The sequence below is a fragment of the Lytechinus pictus genome, unplaced genomic scaffold (assembly GCF_037042905.1).
Source record: "Lytechinus pictus isolate F3 Inbred unplaced genomic scaffold, Lp3.0 scaffold_19, whole genome shotgun sequence".
Lineage (NCBI taxonomy): Eukaryota > Metazoa > Echinodermata > Echinoidea > Temnopleuroida > Toxopneustidae > Lytechinus > Lytechinus pictus.
In genome coordinates this window covers 19,344,320-19,364,391 of record NW_026974140.1, presented here as the reverse complement: position 1 = coordinate 19,364,391, position 20,072 = coordinate 19,344,320, and the positions used below count along the sequence as shown (strand labels likewise).

The window sequence follows — 20,072 nt, the reverse complement described above, 5'->3', positions numbered from 1 at the left end:
TTCAGAGATCAAGTTAAACAGCCCCCTCATGTAACCTGAGCTTACGTTACTCCGGTCAGGCGTATAGAGTTAATACAGTACGTGTAGCAGCCACCCCCCTCTCTCTCTCTCTCTCTCTCTCTCTGCAGGCAGGCAAAGATGAATCATACCCAAACCATCCATGCCCAAACCATAGAGCTAGTAGTAGCTCCATGCCCAAACTATCCCTGTAGGGTCTCGGTATTCATACACTGTACCCTGGTAGCGCTTGCAGCAGCGCTGCTATGTGGTAGTCACTCTCCCATTTTATAGCAGAAAAGTCAGTTGGCCACAGATGCTGTCCGTTTTGCATTCATTTCAGTACTGGACCTTTCTGGATTTATTGTGCTTATAAAGTGAATCTGATTCAGAGGTGTGAAATACAGCAGGGGAACAAATGACAGATTTATTTCAAAGGCAAATCCACTCAATATTGCTTTATTTTTTTAAGATCAAGTTTACAATTTAATCCATATTTTCGATGTAATAGGTCGCCTGGATATTCAATAAACATGATAAAGGCATCCAATGATATGTCTGGTTAATGCTGAAGAGACGATCATCATCGGTGTTTTGCTTCAAAGAGATATTGAATTAAAACAATTTGAACAAAGTTGTGGACAGTCTAAACTAATGCTACCTGGCTAGTTTCTAAATTGAGGATTTACTTTTAAATAGATGTCTCCAGATTTCTTCTATCATTCTGTTGTATTTATTCTAAGTGTAAATCCTGTTTGAAGGTAACAGATCTTGTGGATAATATTAAATTCAATAAATGACGTCAACATTTGTATGCTTTACATACTGCATATTGTGAGGAAGGAGTGCCATACAGGAAAATAGGAATTAAATTCATTGGTTCTTGAAGCTTGAAGGCATTTGTTTAGAGGATCCAGTTGATTAAGATTTGATGCTCTGCTGCACAGTCTGCCTGTAGCGTACTAATATCACCTCAGACACAAATCTGCGTCAGACTGTGCAAGTGTTAGTGCATTTTCTTCATTTTGTGGCAATTCAGCACAAACCCGTTCTGTATGTATACGATCAGGGGAATATTTCATAAAACAGTCAATGAATATTGTTCTCTGAGCCAATCAGATGCAAGGATATGAAGCTATAACAAATAGATTGATGTGCCTTCTTTGAGAAATTTATTTTTGTAAACTTTATGCAGGAAATATATTTTATAATACATTTGAGGATTATACACTTCATATTTGAATGTGAAGCACAAGGAAACAGTTAACATTTTTTTTTAAATCAAGAAGGATTACAATGGGATCATTACAGGAAACAAACAAGTGTCTATCTGGAGAAAACAATGCCCAAGAGAGTCAAGATGTTATTGGTAGGTTGGATTTAGGGTGTCTTTATGCTTCCATTGCAGGGACAGAATCAATGTTTTCAAACGTCGTTTCAGAATGCCGATCGTAAACATGGTTCTGGGAGTGCTGTTTATGCTGAAATTTTCAGAGGCAAAATTTCCAGTTGGCTTCGCATCATAATTTTTGTTTTTTTAAAGTTCTTTTTCGAGTGTTGTTATGGTAGACTATTATTTGAACATCAAACAATTTTCGATATTTTACTAATTGCATGGAGCTACTTGACATACATGTACATAGAATTTCCACCATGGTGAGGATAATAGGAAGACAGAATAAAATACTAAAGTATACATAAGAAAATAATAAGACATCTACATGTACATGTACAGTGTATTTGTTTATTCTAGGGCAAGTCCAAGAATTCGCGCACGTTCCGCATGGGACATTTAAGAGGTTTTAATGACCTGAAAAATAGTGTTAAATGACTTTGATTAGTTTGGATACCCTCATGATGGTAGACATCTAGGACAAGAATAATCATGCAAAAATGGTGACATATGACCTTGACATTTGAGAGAAAAGATGTGCTGTTACGTATTATGGGACGCAGAAAAAGACCATTTTGAAAACATTTTTTTCAAGTTGAGAATTCTCTGAAAGTATTTCATTTGACAACTTATAACTTCGTGTGATGGAAGTCACAACACTATATCTAAGGCAAGTTTCATGTCATTAGCCAAAACCTTCTAATTACAGACTCTAATTAAACAAATTAATAATATGTTACGTATGGGATATTTTTCCCAAATAGAGAACGTACACAATTTTCCCCATAATTTCAAAACTTGAAATAATTTAAAATATGGAAATAACAATTTTTTTTCTTTTAAAATGTTCTATTGAGACATATTTGATATGATTGAAAAGAAAATTAGCCATTTCAACAATTTTGTCCTTGTTTTTCATGGTTTCATGAATTTCTTTTGTATTTCTATTGTTTTTTGTTTTTTTCATATTTTTCAATTTTCGTAATTTTTTTGCTTCGATTGTTTGTATTAATCAGTATTCATAACAAATCAATCTTTAAAAACTAAAGAAAAGGTAAATAATCACTTTTTAGAGCAAGAGTTCTTGAAATTTGTTTTTCTCCATTCACTTTGTACACAAATCTCTCCATTGACATTGTGTGTAAATGTCCCATACGTATCATGTTGTCCCATACATACATGTAACAATTTTTCAATTAACTCTTAATTAAAAAGGAAACTATACTTTTGAAACTTTTGTGGTATAACATTTTCATACTTAATAAATTCGAACTTCCCAGAGATGCAACTGCTCCTTCTCCGAGCAGCAATGCCAGCGAGCGAGTGCCGAGAATTCGTCCATCCAGAGATTGCGAACAATGAGAAATAACTTTAAAAAAACATCGTCAAAATGTTATGTATGGGACATTCCATCCTTGGACAAGACCTAATTTGCATATTTAATTAGATGACACCACTTTTTTCCCTCCAAGGAAATAAGATGTTAGGGGTCCATGTCCCACCAATGACTATTAAATCTCACAAGTTATGTTCTGATTTTCTATGAGTTTTTATAATTATCCCATACGTAATGCCCATTTTACCAATTATGCAAATTAGGTGCCCCAAATTAGCATAAATATATGCATATCAAAGTTTTCTGAATGAAATTTTAAAATTCAACGTTTGGGCTTTCTTACCCACCAAAGATAACTTCTTAAAGATGAAATTTAGCCTTCTAGGGTGACCTTTTCTTGGACTTGCCCTCTACTGGGGCTTCTGGCTCAGCGATGTCTCCTCATCATACATGTAACTCTTGTTCCAGGTTTTTTTTTGTAAATCCCTCAACATTCATCATGATTAGAAATTAGAAGAGTAGTTATTAGAAACAGGGAGGTGAGAGGTAATTCCGTAGAGGTAAAGTCCCTGTTAGAACCATGGGACTGTATTTGCTGGCGGATTTTCATCTCACCGGAAGCATGTACCAAATGACGTCATTTAAACACGTTCACGATCGTGGTTCTCTTTATACTTCCCTAGAAACCCTTATTCTGGTCAAACAACATTTTGAAATGTACCTTTTTGTGAGTTTACGATCGGCGCTCTGAAACGTCGTTTAAATGAAAGTAAGCATGGACGTAACCATGTTTTGGACTAATCTCGTATGGAAACGCTGATTCAGGTCTGAAAAGTGGAAGCATAAACACGCCCATATACATGTAGACCCTATCCCATAAATTGTTGATAAAATGTGCAAATCCCATAGGAAATGTGTACTGTAGCCAAGCAAACAATAGCTGCGCGCACTTAATATGCAAATGCAAGGTCAGCCAAACCGTTGTATTGGCGTTGCATTGACTTTGCATGTGAAAATGCTATAATAACGTTTTGACTGATCATGCGCATTGAAATCGCTGTGAGGGTTGTTGTATCCCCTATGGTGTTTTTGTACGGGGAAAATTGAAACCGCTTAAACCGAAATTACAAGCATGTAGCTCTTTTGCGATATTTTCTCTGATCCTTAGTTTTGTGTAAAAATAAAGATACATACTTGTACCAATGTCAAGCAATTGTCTTGATCTTTCCAACCATGTATTTTTCATATGTTTTATTAAAGGCTTGGGAACTACATGTAAGTGTGAAAATTATAGTAAACTTTAAAGGTAAATGCTAGTTTTGGTAACGATATCAAAATTAGTTCGTACAGAATCCAATGAAATTACCACCAAAGTGTCTGTTTGTATAAATAAAACGCATGTGCCAAAGGATTCTGGAAGAAATTGTGTAATTGCTGAGAAATCAGCAAATAAGCACAGGATTCGGGTAGAGCGTCGGGCCCGACGCTTAAAGCAATAATTATACACAGTCCCACGTGCGCTTATCTGTGTTGGGGAAGTTCAGTCTGAACATTTTTCAGCGTAGATTTCAAGATTTCACAAATTTCAGTTTATGTAACTGTACCAGATCTAGATCCTCGATGATATACTGACAATTAAGCCTGGTTTTACAGACTTTCTCATGAAATCAGTGTTTACTGCAACTACTGGAATTTCTCTTTAAAGTCGATTTTCTTTGAAATGGCTTTGCACTGTCGTACATGTACGTGTGATACGATGGTTCGGATGTCCGCCGACGATATGATAGATGCAACTTTAGAACAGAGAGGATGATAGAGAATGGAAATAAATACCAAAGAGAAAAGGACAATGTTCAGTTTGTATCTAGAAAAAATAAAACTGATAAAGAGAGATGAATATGTAGGATTAGAGAGATCATGGGTCTATAGATAAAAATAACGTGTGAAGTACAATTACAATGTGCATGTATGGTAGTGCAATTGCTCACAGTCCTAACCTGTACAGTGTCTGTTATTGATTGTATCTTGATTGGTGATTGAAATTGATGAGTATGGAAGAGAAACTAAATTGGAGCTCTCGCTCAAGTTGCTTATTAATCAGGATATGGCGCAGAGAGAAAATTGTAACGTCCTGCGTTCTATCCTTGATTATCTCTCTCTCTCTCTCTCTCTTGGAGGTATCATGTGGCTCATTTTCTGGATATGAGACTGAGAGGGAATCTTGGTCAGATGAGTGTACCTATGATGTACTATTCTATGCATACCTGTCCATTGTTTATTTCACAGTTGAACTTGATTTTATGTATGTAGGCCTGTATTAGGAAAAAAGAAATTGAACGCCTACAAGTACAACATGAACTGTTACAGTAGGCCTACATGTAACTGGTGATGATGATCAGTTGATCACCTGTTTTTATAGAATTGTAAAGCTTCAAGGATTATTAGTGGTTTAAAACTTGAAGAATATCAAGCTTTACATGATGATGATGATGATGGTGGTGGTGGTGGTGGTGGTGGTGGTGATGATGATGATGATGATATACATGTAGCCTACAATGTACTAACAATAATGAAAGAAATTTATATCTTCAAGGTGTATTACAATACTCTGGCTTTTAGTTTTACTTGGGCTGCCTCTTCTGACAGCAAGCTTTGAAAGTGCATTCTAAATCCCTCACCTGGCTGGGTTGAGTGCAGCAATGTGTAGACAAATAGGAAATTACATCCTGCACTGTACAGTCTACATGTATCACTCTGCTGCAATCACAATCATACTGGAAGCATTGGGAGCCCGGGGGGGGGGGGGGCCACTTCCATTGACGAGTGGATACCATGCGTGACCATGGGGTCTCAAAATGCACCCTAAACACGTATTTTCCGTATTCTGAAAATGCACCCCTTAACAAGTATTGGCGTGTAAAACCCTACCCTTAACAAGTATTGGAAACAAAACGATACTCTTGGCAAGTATTCCCTGCATTGGACCCCTAAACAAGTATAGCGATATTTCAATAAATCGTTGGTTTTACCTTTACTTACATCATTGGGTTTAGTATATTACAGCCCCACCTCGCCACATCTCGCGCAAATCGTACTCTAAACACGTAGTGTTGTCTCTTGGGGCAAAAAGTACATCCTTTATAAAACATTTTAGTCTTAAGTTTTTGTACCCTCGCAAATTTGACCCTAAACACGTAGCTTTCCCAGCGAAAAGAGATACCCTTTTTCCATTATTTCAGTGTTTTTGACACCCTTATTACGTTACGTACATAACGTGCCCTATCTTGAAAAAGACATCCTTTTTATGCGTTTTTTGGTCGTGCATGGTATCCACTCACCAATGTAAGTGGCCCCCCCCCCCCCCCGGGATTGGGAGCAACAATGATGGCAGTATCATGTTTGAAATTGATCCATTTAATAAATTTTTATAATTTTACCCATACATGTGGATCATGTTGCACGGATCTTATTACAAACATCACAAGATATTACGGCATTGCTGTTTCATACCAGTACAATCATTATCAATCATTTATGATGGAGGAGTAAAATCAGTAAATTATCATTTAAAGGAGGCATGCAAATGATAATGGAAATCTTCTAGATCTTCTAGACGGGACGTATTATGGTATCACGCTCAGTGTCCGTCCGTCTGTCGGTTAACTTTTCCTTGTAAACGTGTTAACTTCGGTTTAACTTAACCTAGGCTCATATAAGTTGGTGTGTATGATACTAGCATAGATCCCAGGAAGCCTATTGATTTTGAGGTCAAAAGGTCAATGTCACAGTGACATATTTTCGTCTTCCCTTCTGAAGTTCGTGTAAACACAATAACTTTTAGATATTTTAACTTAACCTAGGATCATATTATTTGGTTGGTATGATACTAGCATGGATCCCAGGAAGCCTGTTGATTTTTAGGGCAAAAGGTCAAAGTTTGCCACCTTCCACTTCTCTTGCTTGACCGATAACTCCATTTTCCATGTTACAGGCGGGTGTGTTATGTGCTCGCCCTAGCAACACTCTTGTTGTTTTTAGGGGATAGCTATACATGTATGCATGTGGAAAATTAAGAGGTGATTACACCTCAGACTCAGCAGGTGGTTTTAGAACGCCTCAAATTTGGGAGTGCCAGGTATTTTCTGATCAGAAATTTTGCCTTGATCTACCCCAAAAGAAAATACCAGCTAGGAACTTTCTCCGAAGGGTATATTGGGGAGATGTGAATGCGGGAATAATTATTGGGTATTTTTGAGCCTGACAAATTTTTCATAATTTAATGGGGATTCTTGTGACCTAGGCGGTTTGAAACCATCTAGAGTCTGCTATTATTTTGGTGATGGAATCCATACAGTCTCTGTCCCTTAGTAAGATGAATAAATCATTATTGTTTGTCTCTTTTTTTCAGAAATGGAAGACCGCTCCTCAGTGCCTGGGAGTTCCGGTCCACCTCTGACTCAGACTGACTGTGGGATAGCACAAGATCCCGATATACGTCTCATTAATATCAATCAAGTACAACCTATTAAATACTGCTTGAATGAAGTAGAGTAAGTATCTATCGGAATGAGACCTACTCCATCAAATCCTCTTCTCCACCCATCTCCTTCACTATCTCCTACCTGTTTCAACCATTGCCATCATCTTTTTTATTATAGACAATTTTCATTTGGATAAATATTGTAGGGACAGTGGTTTCCAATAAATAAAAAATGGCCTCTTCCATTTATGAAAACCAAAGAATAATTCTGTTTTAGATTAGATCTAAAATTAAAATTCTGTTTTGTCAAAATAGGAAATGTATACAAGATATGAATTCCATTTTGCAAAAGTAAATTCATTGAATTTTGCACAAAAAGTAGGGAACCAAAACAGATTTTCCATTTGGATTTACCGGTATTGAATGAAATCCACTGCCCCTTATACTGGGTAATTAATTGATGTAGAGTTTCTGATACGATCAGTCCTAGTACTGGCAGATAGTCTTGAAACATATCAAATTACATTCAGATTTGGGACAAGCTTTCAGCTTATTGTTTTTAGTCTATTAATATCATTCTCACTGCAATAACAGGAAATTAGTTTCCTGCATAAGAGTACTCTTTCCACTAATACTACAAAAATCTAATAATCCTAATGAAATTTAGCATCATTTGGCCGACCAGATTTAAAGGGTTTGACTAAACCATTCACAATCAAAGTTTATAGAATCAAAGTTCATTACAATCTATACACTTTAGGACCATACTCGGATGTTTTTAAAAGCATGAACAAATCAGACCATTCCCTTTTATAATGTGATACAGGAAAATGAAAAAATAAACCATTATAAACCAGTGATAGGAAAGACACTACTGTAGTTTGAAGTGATCTTTCAGTGCTTGTCAGGGAAGTGAAGACTGACACAGTTGACCATAACCCAGTTTCTGCATAGAACTAGAGCTCATTCCCTTGAATCTTGACCTTTTACAAACCCCCACCTGACCTAGAATGACCTAATAAAATAGATGTTGTACACCAAACCTTCCCTTAACACACCCTAATTACAGCGTCCTGTATCCGTATGTTATTCATGTCATAGGAAGGCCTATGGGTCCGGTTTAGAATCATTAGGATTTCCTTTTGCTGATTTAGGTTTTGATTTGTGATGTGCCTCAGGTTTATCATGAACCTCATACAAAGCGGTCTTGGAAACCACATCGCGAGGTGGATTGCCGAAATAGTTTCAAATAACACTGAAAAATCACTTCCAACACCGCTTTTAGTGTCCCTATGAACTGGTTTCCACTAAACTAGTTTAAATAATGAAGTAGATGAGAAGGGGGTCAAAGTTTGAATAATTATAATTATGATAATGGGAATGATAGGAATTTTCTCCAATCGGGTACCCATTCACCTTACCTGGATTGAGCGCAGCAAAATGTGGGTAAATTTCTTGCTGAAGGAAAACACAACATGGCTTGGAATTGGACTCCCGTCCCTCAGACGAGTGTCATAACTACTACCATGATGCCCCCGGGCATGCAATTCATTCTTTGTTCAAATTAGTCAACAAGGGGTCTGATGTATATGGCACGCCCATAGGGAAACAATTATATATATATTTCACTTGAAAAAAATATGTTTCTCTTCTACTAAACCATTTCACTCAAAGAAATTTATATTTCACTTTTCAAAAAAATATATTTCACTTTTCAAAAAAAATATATTTCACTTTTCAAAAAAAATATATTTCACTTTTCAAAAAAATATATATTTCACTTTTCAAAAAAAATATATTTCACTTTTCAAAAAAATATATTTCACTTTTCAAAAAAAATATATTTCACTTTTCAAAAAAATATATATTTCACTTTTCAAAAAAAATATATTTCACTTTTCAAAAAAAATATATTTCACTTTTCAAAAAAATATATTTCACTTAAAAAAAAACATATTTCACTTTTCAAAAAAATATATATTTCACTTTTCAAAAAAATTTATTTCACTTTTCAAAAAAATATATTTCACTTTTCAAAAAAAATATATTTAACTTTTCAAAAAATAACATATTTCACTTTCCAAAAAAATATGTTTCACTTTTGAAAATAATCATTTCACTTGTTACATTTTGATTTTGAGAGAAAACAAATCCTTTCACTTTTGTTGGATAACACATGCGGCTGCCGTATTAGACCGTACGTAAAATTCATCTATCTATCTATCTACCTACATGATATATCTATCTATCTCTCTGTCTAATATATATCTATCTGTTTAAATCTATCTATCTATCCATCTATCTGTCAGTCTATTTATCTATCTATCTCTCGAACTATTTATTTTTATATCTATCTGTCTAACAATTATCTGTTTAAATATGTCTGTCTATCTATCTATCTGTCTGTCTCTTTATCTATCTATCTATCTAATATCTATTTATTTATTTTAATATATCTATATCTGTATATTTATCATTCAATCTATCTATCTATCTAATGATTTATCCGGCTGTTTAAATGTCTGTATATCTGTCTTAATTTCCATCTATCTGCCTATTTATCTTTATATATATATCTATCTATCTATCTTAAGTCTATCTGTTCAAAATATGTATGTCTATCTGTATGTCTACCTTTTATCTTTCAATCTAATATCTATTGATCTGTGCGAATAATCATGTCTGTTTATTTGTCTGTTTATCTATTTAATATCTATCTATTAAATCTGTTAAATATGTTATTCTATCTGTCTATCTATCAATAAATATATAAATCTATTTTCTCTCAATCTATATATCTATCCGTCTGTTTATCTATCTGCGTATGTATCTATCTGTCTCTGAATCTATGTGTATATCAAATATAATATCATAATCCTCCTCATCGTATTTTTTATCGTCAATCAATATCTATCTAATGTCTATCTGTTTATCTATCTAATACCTATTTATCTGTTTATATCTATCTATATATTAATCCCTTTTATTAATATATATCTATCTTCTATTGATCTATCCACCTATCATTTATCTCTCCATCCATCCATCGATCTATCTATCTATTTATCTATCTTTCTTATATGTATCTGTTTAAATATGTATGTCTATCTGTCTGTCTATTTATCTTTCATACTTATATCCACTCATTTGTATAAATAATTATGTCTGTTTATGTACGACTGACCACCTAATTCGTCCGCACGACGAATTAAAATCTAGTTTCTTTTTCACTTGTTACATTTTAAATCTGAGAGAAAACAAATCCTTTCACTTTTGTTGGATAACTCATACGACGGCGGCTGCCGTATTAGACTGTACGTAAAATTCATTCCTCACGTGAATATCCATTCCTCTCGCTGTGAAAAACATTTCACTCATGTTGCAAATTCATTTCACTCAATTGCAAAAAATACGTTCCTCTTTTTTCTCGGCCTGTAGGCGGCGCACACCATTGTTGGTGGGACGAGGAAAAGGGATGGTTGCAAAATTTTCGCTGTGCTGAGGGGAGAAATCATGAATGCGGTTGCAACACACAAAATAACGAGGATATGGGAATACCAGCGAACCCAATTACATCACTTTCCCACGTGCACGAGAATGCACCACGAGGTGGACCCACTGAACTAAAAAAACAAACACAAGAACCGGTGCAATCAACTGTTGCATTCGGCCCTATTAATCGCTAACCTTAGCACGGCCGGTCTGGCTACAACGTTTTGTAGGCATGAGGCATGATACATACACTATCTACGGAGCTGAATGGTCAAGGTATAAGTGTTGAAATTTCCCTTTTCTCCATTCTGTCTGTCTTTTACTTCATTGACATACGATGGTCGTAATGATTGATGAAATGAAGCTTACAAAAAGCTACATTTCACTGGTCAACTCACTTGTACCTGCACTGCAAAACCAAATTCTCTCCATTTTGTCCGAGACATGAAGGGGGGGGGGGGGGTCACCATCTTTAGAACAGACATAAAAAGTGAGTATACGGGACTAAAGTTGGGTGATGACGTCATCGCTCAACCCGAACAGGTTGGTGTTAGCCATAGAGATATATACTAATAACGCGTAATTAGTATACATCTCTGAGGTGTTAGCCGAGAATGTCCACCGAAAGCGACGATGTCATCACCCAACTTCAGTCCCGTAACTCACTTTTTATGTCTGTTCTAAGGATGGGGACCCCCCATTCATGTCTCATACAAAATGGAGAAAATTTGGTTTTGCAGTGCAGGTACAAGCGAGTTGACCAGTGAAATGTAGCTTTTTGTAAGCTTCATTTCATCAATCATTACGATCATCGTATGTCAATGAAGTAAAAAAAAAAAAAACAGACGGAAGGGAGAAAAGGGAAATTTCAACACTTATACCTTGACCATTCAGCTCCGTATGTATAAAGTATTCATGTCTCATGCATGCCTACAAAACGTATAGCCAGACCGTGCTAAGGTTAGTGATTGATCATAGGGCCGAATGCAACAGCTGATTGCACTGGCTATTGTACATAATCAGCGATAAATTCAAACTTTACGATTTGTGTTTATGGGCCCACCTCGTGGTGCGTTGTCCTCGCGCCGCCAGCCAGCGAACAATGGCGTGCGCCGCCTACAGGCCGAGAAAAAAGAGGAACATATTTTTTGCAATTGAGTGAAATGAATTTGCAACATGAGTGAAATGTTTTTCGCAGCGAGAGGAATGGATATTTACGTGAGGAACGAATTTTACGTAGGTCCAATACGGCAGCCGTATGTGTTATCCAACAAAAGTGAAAGGATTTGTTTTCTCTCAGATTTAAAATGAAACAAGTGAAACTAGATTTTAATTCGTCGTGGCGGACGAATTAGGGGTTGGTCTGTCGTAGATACAGAGACAAACACACATAATTATTTAAACAAATTAGTGGATATAAGTATGAAAGATAAATAGACAGACAGACAGACATATTCAAACAGATACATATAAGAAAGATAGATAAATAGATAGATGGATGGATAGATTAATAGAAGATAGATATATATTAGCAGGGGGTGCGGAAGCTGGGGGGGGGGGGCTTCAGCCCTCACCCAACACTTTTTCCCCAAACCGTGTACAAAAACGTAAAAGTGACCCGTATGATTGTGATTTTTTGCATGCCCCCCCCCCCCACTTTGAAAACCGTTCCGTGGCCCCTGATTAATAGATAGATAGATAGATATATAGATAGATAGATAGATGGACAGATAGATAGATAGAGATAGATAGATAGATAAAGAGACAGATAGATTTGTAGATAGATAGACCTATTTAAACAGATAATTATTAGACAGATAGATAAAAAATAAATAGTCCGAGAGATAGATAGATAAATAGACAGACAGATAGATGGATGGATATATAGAAAGATAAACATATTTAAACAGATAGATATATACTAGGCAGAGAGATAGATAGATATATCATGTAGGTAGATATATATATATATATATAAATTGAATGATAAATAAATAAATATACAGACATATTAAACGAAATAAATATATATTAGATAGATAGATAGAAAGACAACCAGACAGATAGATAGATTTGTAGATAGATAGACACATTTAAACAGATAATTATGAGACAGATATATAGAAAAATAAATAGACAGATCCAGAGATAGATAAAAGACAGATAGATGGATGGATAGATAGAAGGATAGACATATTTGAACAAATATATATTAATTAGGCAGATAGATAGATAGATAGATATATCATGTAGGTAGAAAGATGGATTTTACGTACATGTATACGGAGATAATACGGCAGACGGCAGCCGCATGTGTTATCCAACAAACGTGAAAGGATTTGTTTTCTCTTAAAATTAAAATGTAACAAGTGAAATGAATCTTCGTCTAAATTTTTTTTCAAAAGTGAAATATATTTTTTTCAAAAGTGAAACATATTTTTTTGGAAAAGTGAAATATATTTTTTTGGAAAAGTGAAATATATTTTTTTGAAGTGAAATATATTTTTTTGATAAAGTGGAATATATTTTTAAAAGTGAAATGTAAATTTCTTTGAGTGAAATGGTTAAGTGGAAGAGAAACATATATTTTATAAGTGAAATATATATTTAATTGATTCCCTATGAGCGTGCCATAGATGTATGTAGTATTAAACAATCTGAGGAAGATTACATGAATATAAAAATGAAAAAATAATATTTTGTATATCGAACATACATGTACATGTAGAATTAATTGAAATATTGAACAGATCTATGTTAAGGTCTGACTAGATTTTTTGATCATATCTTGATCTATATTTGATTGCAGTGTAGATGAAAGACCCTTGTCCATAGTAATCATTGAAGATGAGGTTTGATGAATATTTCAGGCCCTCATCTCCTGATAGGAGATAACTATGAAATATACTGGCAGACTGACCTTTACGTTTAAATCCCAATCACAATTTTAGGTAGGACTGAAAAAAAAACGTTATAGGTTCTGTTTCCAGCTGGTCAGGAGAAGATTTAAGGATTAATATGAATTCTGGTTTAAGATGTGAAACTTATGACCCTTAAACAAACGTTTAAACATTAAAAATTACACAACTGGGAATTAGAATTTTATGAAGCATACATGTTGTCTCTCTAGTGATAACAGTTAAGATGAAATGAATTTTAATCACATGTGGCAGAACCCCCCCCCCCCCCTGTAGTTAGACCTGTTATACCATACATGTATGTTGTACATTTGTATGTAGGCCTTCTGAGAATCGAATCTGAATTATAAATATCAAAATTGTAAGGTTCATATAGTGGCTACATGTAATCCTATGCACTCAAAATTTATGAGTGGGACCTCCCCCACCCCATTTATGGATAGAGCAAAATTTTTAATTTAGTAAATTAAAACTTAATACTAAAGTTTGAGTGCATATCCATGTAAAAGCTAATTTGTCAAAGTTTAAAATCTTTGAATTAATATTTAAGATTCGATATACACTGTATCTTATGTGAACGTAACCAATGACAATAGAAAGCTACATTGTAATATATTTACCTCTTCCAAATTGGGTTTTGGTTTGATGAAGATTTCATGGAATAATTACCAGATGGGAGCTGATAAACCCTGGTACTGAGTGGTGGGTCATAATGATGATTTCCTACTCCTTGGGAGGGCTTTACCATGATGGCATGTGTTAAATGAGAGAATGCTACACCCTGCTTACTTGACTTATTAAAATGTATGATGATAATACATGTATGCATACTATTACCCCGGCTTTAGTATGACTACCCTGATCAGGTGCTCGAGCATTTAAGAAATTCCTTTCTTCTGGGTCCCATTTACTACACCTGGGTGGAGAGTGGCTAATATAGATTATAAACCCCTTGCCAAAGGACGCTGGTGCTGGGGTGGGATTTGAACTCTTGACCTTGTGGTTCAAAGTCAGGAGAATGATCCACTTAGCCATCACACCTCTATTAAAATGTATTGTAGTAATCTTACCATTGAAAAAATCAGAAATGTATGAATTAAGATCGTGCAACTATTATTTATCCTTCATGTAAAGTGATTTGATTGAAAATATATTTTTGAATGTATCCATGCACATTTGCCTACTAATTGTTAATGGTCTAGTCTTGCCTGGGAAGTGGCAGGAGGGGGGGCATTTGTTTTGTATTAAAGAAGAAGGAATGGACCTTTCAGTTATTTCTTTATTTAGATAAGCTTGGTTTATTTTAATCTGCTTTAACATGAATGTATTATATTATTGTATTCTCTTTCCTGTATTTATTCATGAGCTCAACAAATTGATCAATAAAAATGTGGTCATGCTGCATGATTTGCCCTCATACTTTTATAATACTGAATTTAAAATGGATTAATAAAAAGAGATACTGTCTTTCTATTGTTTTCCTCACTACAGCACTGGAAAGTATACCTTCATCACTTTCTTCCCAAAGTTTCTGTTTGAGCAATTCCGTCGCTATGCCAATGTCTTCTTCCTCTTCATTGCTTTACTACAGGTAAATTGAATCATGTTTAAAAGTGAATTGAATTTCAAGACATTAATGGCAAAAAAGAAACATTTACATAGGCCTACATGTATGTAGGACCTATACCATAAATACCAATGAGGCATATTTGCCAATACTGATAGGGTGTGGAGTTTTAACTCAGTCATCCTTCTCAATTATACTATATTTTATCAAGGATGTTTTAAAATTTGCCCCATCCAATTATCGCCAGAGGTCAGTAATATCCACAGAACCAAAATCCCTCTCTACCTTTGCCAATTTGATGTCAAAACTGTCTTCCCCCCACGTACAGGTACAGTAATAATTCAGCTTGTCTCGTTGTAACTTGAGAAAACATGTTTAGGATGTTATGGATCATTAGAAAACGGATTGGTGTTCTGCACAATTTAATGTTTGCTATGTTAGGGGAATGATTGGGGGAAAAACAGGAGCAGTGCCAATTTAAGGAGTGTGAATCAGTCATCAATCAAGAACTAAAAAACACAAGCAAAATAACGGTAGGCCCCTTGGGCCCTTGCCAATTTTGAGCAAGTCATGCACCATACGAGTTTGCTATTGATTGTGGAGATATTTTGTGATTATGCATTTATATGTCGACCTAAATATACATTTCAATTCAATTAAGTTTCAATTACAAATTATTTCAATCATTAAAATAACGAAAAATTGAAAAACAATATAATATAAATAATCCCAATCAAAAAATAAATATAAATTATAAAGAATATTTTCATCAATTGCATTTGAGTGAATGCCTCTTGCCTGAAGCTGCTGTGCATATGATGACATACATGTAGAGTACTCTGTACTTGTAGTGTACAGCGTATAAAAGAAAGTGTAGGAAAAAGGTGAGTGAAAGGGGAACTGATAAGGAAAGTCATTTGCTCAGTTCTTGACACTGATTCAGATGTTAAAGTGGAAAGCAAAGTGATCTCCTATTAAATTGAACATATGGTATTCCAATATTGATGATGAAAAGAGAGTTCATTAAATCTGGATTGATCTGACAGAACTTGTACATGAGATATACATTACACTATGTACTGTGTGTTTACTTGTTTTACTAATTGTGTAGTGATAGGCCTACATGAAGTGGCTATTTTGTCCTGTTTATAATTTTTGGAGTGTAAATTTATATTTTAAGTTTGAACATTAACTACTGTACTTGTATGATGTCAGCATTACATGTAGATAGCAAAAGCAACAATCAATTGAAAACAGTGAAGCAAATTGGGGTATATTGTAGGTCACAGTCCAGGACTTTGTGTTTACACCATTTTTTTTCTCCAATCTCATGTTCAAGTATGGTATTGTCTACTGTTCATATTGTCAGAAGAGTGTCATAGAACTTCTGGTCCCTATCTTGCAACAAGTTGTGATAGTTTCTAATTAAAGGGATACTCCAGGCTGAAGATATTCATATAGACATAAAGACAAAAAATTTCAGCATTTTGCTCTGTGAATTTTACTTTATATTTATTTAGATATCAATATTTTTAGCCCAAAGTATCCCTTTAAACTCAAAGGCCTGTATTCTCAAAACAGGTTTACAAGACAATAGATTATGCAGATTTCAATCACGTTTCACTATGACACCCTTTGCCAAAAGCGCACATTCTATTAGTGTACGTGATGAAAAACATGTAGGCCCCCTATATAAAAAAAAAAAATCTGCATAGTCCATGGTTTTGTACCATGGTACAATTGAAACCAAGTGAGATTGATTTGTGCAATTAAATAATAGGAATTTAGATCAATCACAATTTGATTTTAATTTGAAACTATTTACAACTCTTTGTAAGATGGGGCCCTCATACATGTACATGTATGGAAATAGATTCTATCAAAAATGATGTTCTGATTGATAAAAATCTTCATCTTTTATTTTGTTTAACAGCAAATCCCGAGTGTATCCCCTACTGGTCATTATACTACCCTCCTCCCACTTATCTTCATTCTATTAGTATCAGCAGTCAAGGAGATTGTTGAAGATATCGTAAGTATATAGAACAACATATTTTAATTTGATAATTAAAGCATGCTATCAACATTTCCTCTACCTTTTCATGAAACAAAAACAATGGTATATTGCAATGAGAAAAATAATGATATTTTTTAAAGGAGAAATATATTGATTATGAATATGGCCTTATTATATATCAGTGGAGAGGTAATGATGTGAGGATTACCATTAGGTCATTCAAAAATAACGAAAATAATACATAAGGTGGAAATCGCCAATTAAAAAGCGCTAAAATGCCTCGCATCGGTCTCTGAATTGACTCGAATTTGATGACGTCACTGTCTGTACGAGAGGCGTGATTGGCTCTCCCACGTCAAGCTCCACTTGCATGCAAAACCTGTTGCGAGGGTACGTTTTCTCCACACTGACACTGAATACTTCGATCATGAAATGAAAGAAAACCCAGAAGTTTATCTAGATTTGGATTTTCAAATTGATGATTATGCAGATGAAGAGAATGATGATAAAGTTTCTAACTCTAGAAAAACAAAGTGACGTGGATGGTGGTAAATTAAGGGAATTACGCCGGTGATGATGAGTAGGACAATTCAACTTGCAAGCCGATTCGCTACCAACGCATGCAGCTGCTAGCTGCACCGCGGGTCAAATCCATGAAAATGAATTCCATGCAGCATGACCACATCCAGACAGAGTCTCTTTCCTCTATCAACAACATAATGAGAAGGAAAATAATAAAATAACTGTACTTACAAATAAGTGAATATATCCGAACCTAGGCTGAAGGTAAATCAACTCAAGGAATAGCAGCAGACGATATTCACCGACGATGAATTTCACGTGGCTGGAATAGATTGTCACTCGTTCTGTTAGATAAAATGTATATCTCATTATTTTGACTAAATTACGAAACTCTGAGAATTAGTATTCTACATAAAAATTAAGTAACACCTGGTACTATTTTTTTAATTACGATAAAATATTTTTGAAGCAAAGAAATTGAGGTAAATTAAAATAAGATATAAAGGATCATCCACTTAGCCGCATGCGATTGTAAACAAACAATCAAAAGCACATGGCCAGCTTGCTCCACTGAACTGAAAATACGTATTTTCAGTTCAGTGGCTTGCTCGCCCATAGAGTTGGATAAAGTGTAGCTTTATCCAACTCTATGTGCTCGCCTTGCTGATTGTTTACAATCGAATGCGAGCTAGGCGGATGATCTTTTATATCTAATTTTAATTCACCTCATTTTCTTTGCTTCAAAAAGGTTTTATCGTAATTCAAAAAACATAGTACCAGGTGTTACTTAATTTTTATTTAGAATACTAATTCTCCGAGTTTCGTAATTTAGTCAAAATAATGAGATAGAAATTTTATCTAACAGAACGAGTGACAATCTCCCAGCCACGTGAAATTCATCGTCGGTGCATATCGTCTGCTGTTATTCCTTGAGTTGATTTACCTTCAGCCTAGGTTCGGATATATTCACTTGTTTGTAAGTACAGTTATATCATTATTTTCATTCTCATTATGTTGTTGATAGAAGAAAGAGACTCTGTCTGGATGTGGTCGTGATGGAATTCATTTTCATGGATTTGACCCGCGGAGCAGCTATCAGCTGCATGTGTTGGTAGCGAATCGGCATGCAAGTTGAATTATCCGACTCATAATCACCGGCGTAATTCCCCTAATGTATACCTCTATCCACGTCATTTTGTTTTTCTAGAGCTAGAAACTTCATCATCATTCTCTTCATCTTCATAATCATCAATTTGAAAATCCAAATCTAGATAAACTTCTGGGTTTTCTTTCATTTCGGGATCGAAGTATTCAGTGACAATGTAGAGAAAATGTACCCTCGCAACAGGTTTTGCATGCAAGTGGAGCTTCACGTTGGAGAGCCAATCACGCCTCTCGTACAGAAAGTGACGTCATAAAAAATCCCCAATTTCGTGGACGTAATTCTGCGTGTTTGAAGCATTCAGAGAGAGAACTTTAAACTATCAATTAACTGAGTTCCATCGGTCTCCATGATAAATGATTTACACCATCGTGTTCTCCTTATTTTCTCCTTTAATTTGATATATGATTCTCCATTTTTACGATTTTTAATATAGTTCTACTTTAAGCGTCAGTTATGGTGCACTATACTTATATTCTTCCAGCTTTAGCTCCAGCTGCTAAAGGCACTTGGTGCATTCAAGGATTTAATCCTGCTTGACCCAAAAGTAGTTGTGGAAAAAAAATATTTTTCTGCTAGAATGTGAGATATTTTGGTACAAACATACAATATGTGGCTGATTTATCCACAGAATATTTTATTGTGACTTAGAAAAAAAATGTTTCTGTCTAAAATGATAAAGCTCCTGCAAGTACATGTACAAAACTGGCAATAATAATCTCCATTTTCATAATTGTACAAATCTGAATCACTCTATTTTTAGAAACCCTTAGAAGTAATCCCTCATTTCCATCATCATGGCCCCAATAATTGTCAGAATAATAATAATTTGTCCATCATACCTTTCTTATCATCTGATCCTGATGATACATCAATCATTACCTCAATGCTTCAAGTAACCTTGCCTGGTATAGGTCAAAACCATCTTCACCATCATATAATATAGATCTAGATCTCTTTACTCCATTGCATTCATACCACTCCCTCCTCTTATACTTGATAATACCAATGCATCACTGTCTTCATTGATTTAATTACCTTGAGATTATGTGTTATTCAGGCTGACAGCAGAAAAATCTGTGTATAAGTACATGTAGATGGTCCTTTTATTGTGGGAGCTCATAAATGGTAGGCCTACTATTAATTGATGATCAAATTTCATGCAATATATTATTAAAAAATATGGTT

General features: G+C 34.9%; 1 protein-coding gene across 4 annotated transcripts in view; it reads left to right on the top strand.

Moving 5' to 3' along the window:
* The first annotated feature begins 257 nt into the window (after window positions 1-257).
* LOC129260737 (probable phospholipid-transporting ATPase IA) overlaps window positions 258-20,072 on the top strand; it is a 51,837-nt gene continuing 32,022 nt past the window's right edge. For all 4 annotated transcript variants that reach the window (XM_054898692.2, XM_054898690.2, XM_064114536.1 and 1 more), the window contains exons 1-4: window positions 258-1,366; window positions 7,135-7,276; window positions 15,108-15,207; window positions 17,117-17,215. In XM_054898692.2, the coding sequence (XP_054754667.1) occupies window positions 1,294-1,366; window positions 7,135-7,276; window positions 15,108-15,207; window positions 17,117-17,215 (414 nt within the window). In that variant the 5' untranslated portion in view covers window positions 258-1,293. The remainder of the gene's footprint in view (window positions 1,367-7,134; window positions 7,277-15,107; window positions 15,208-17,116; window positions 17,216-20,072) is intronic.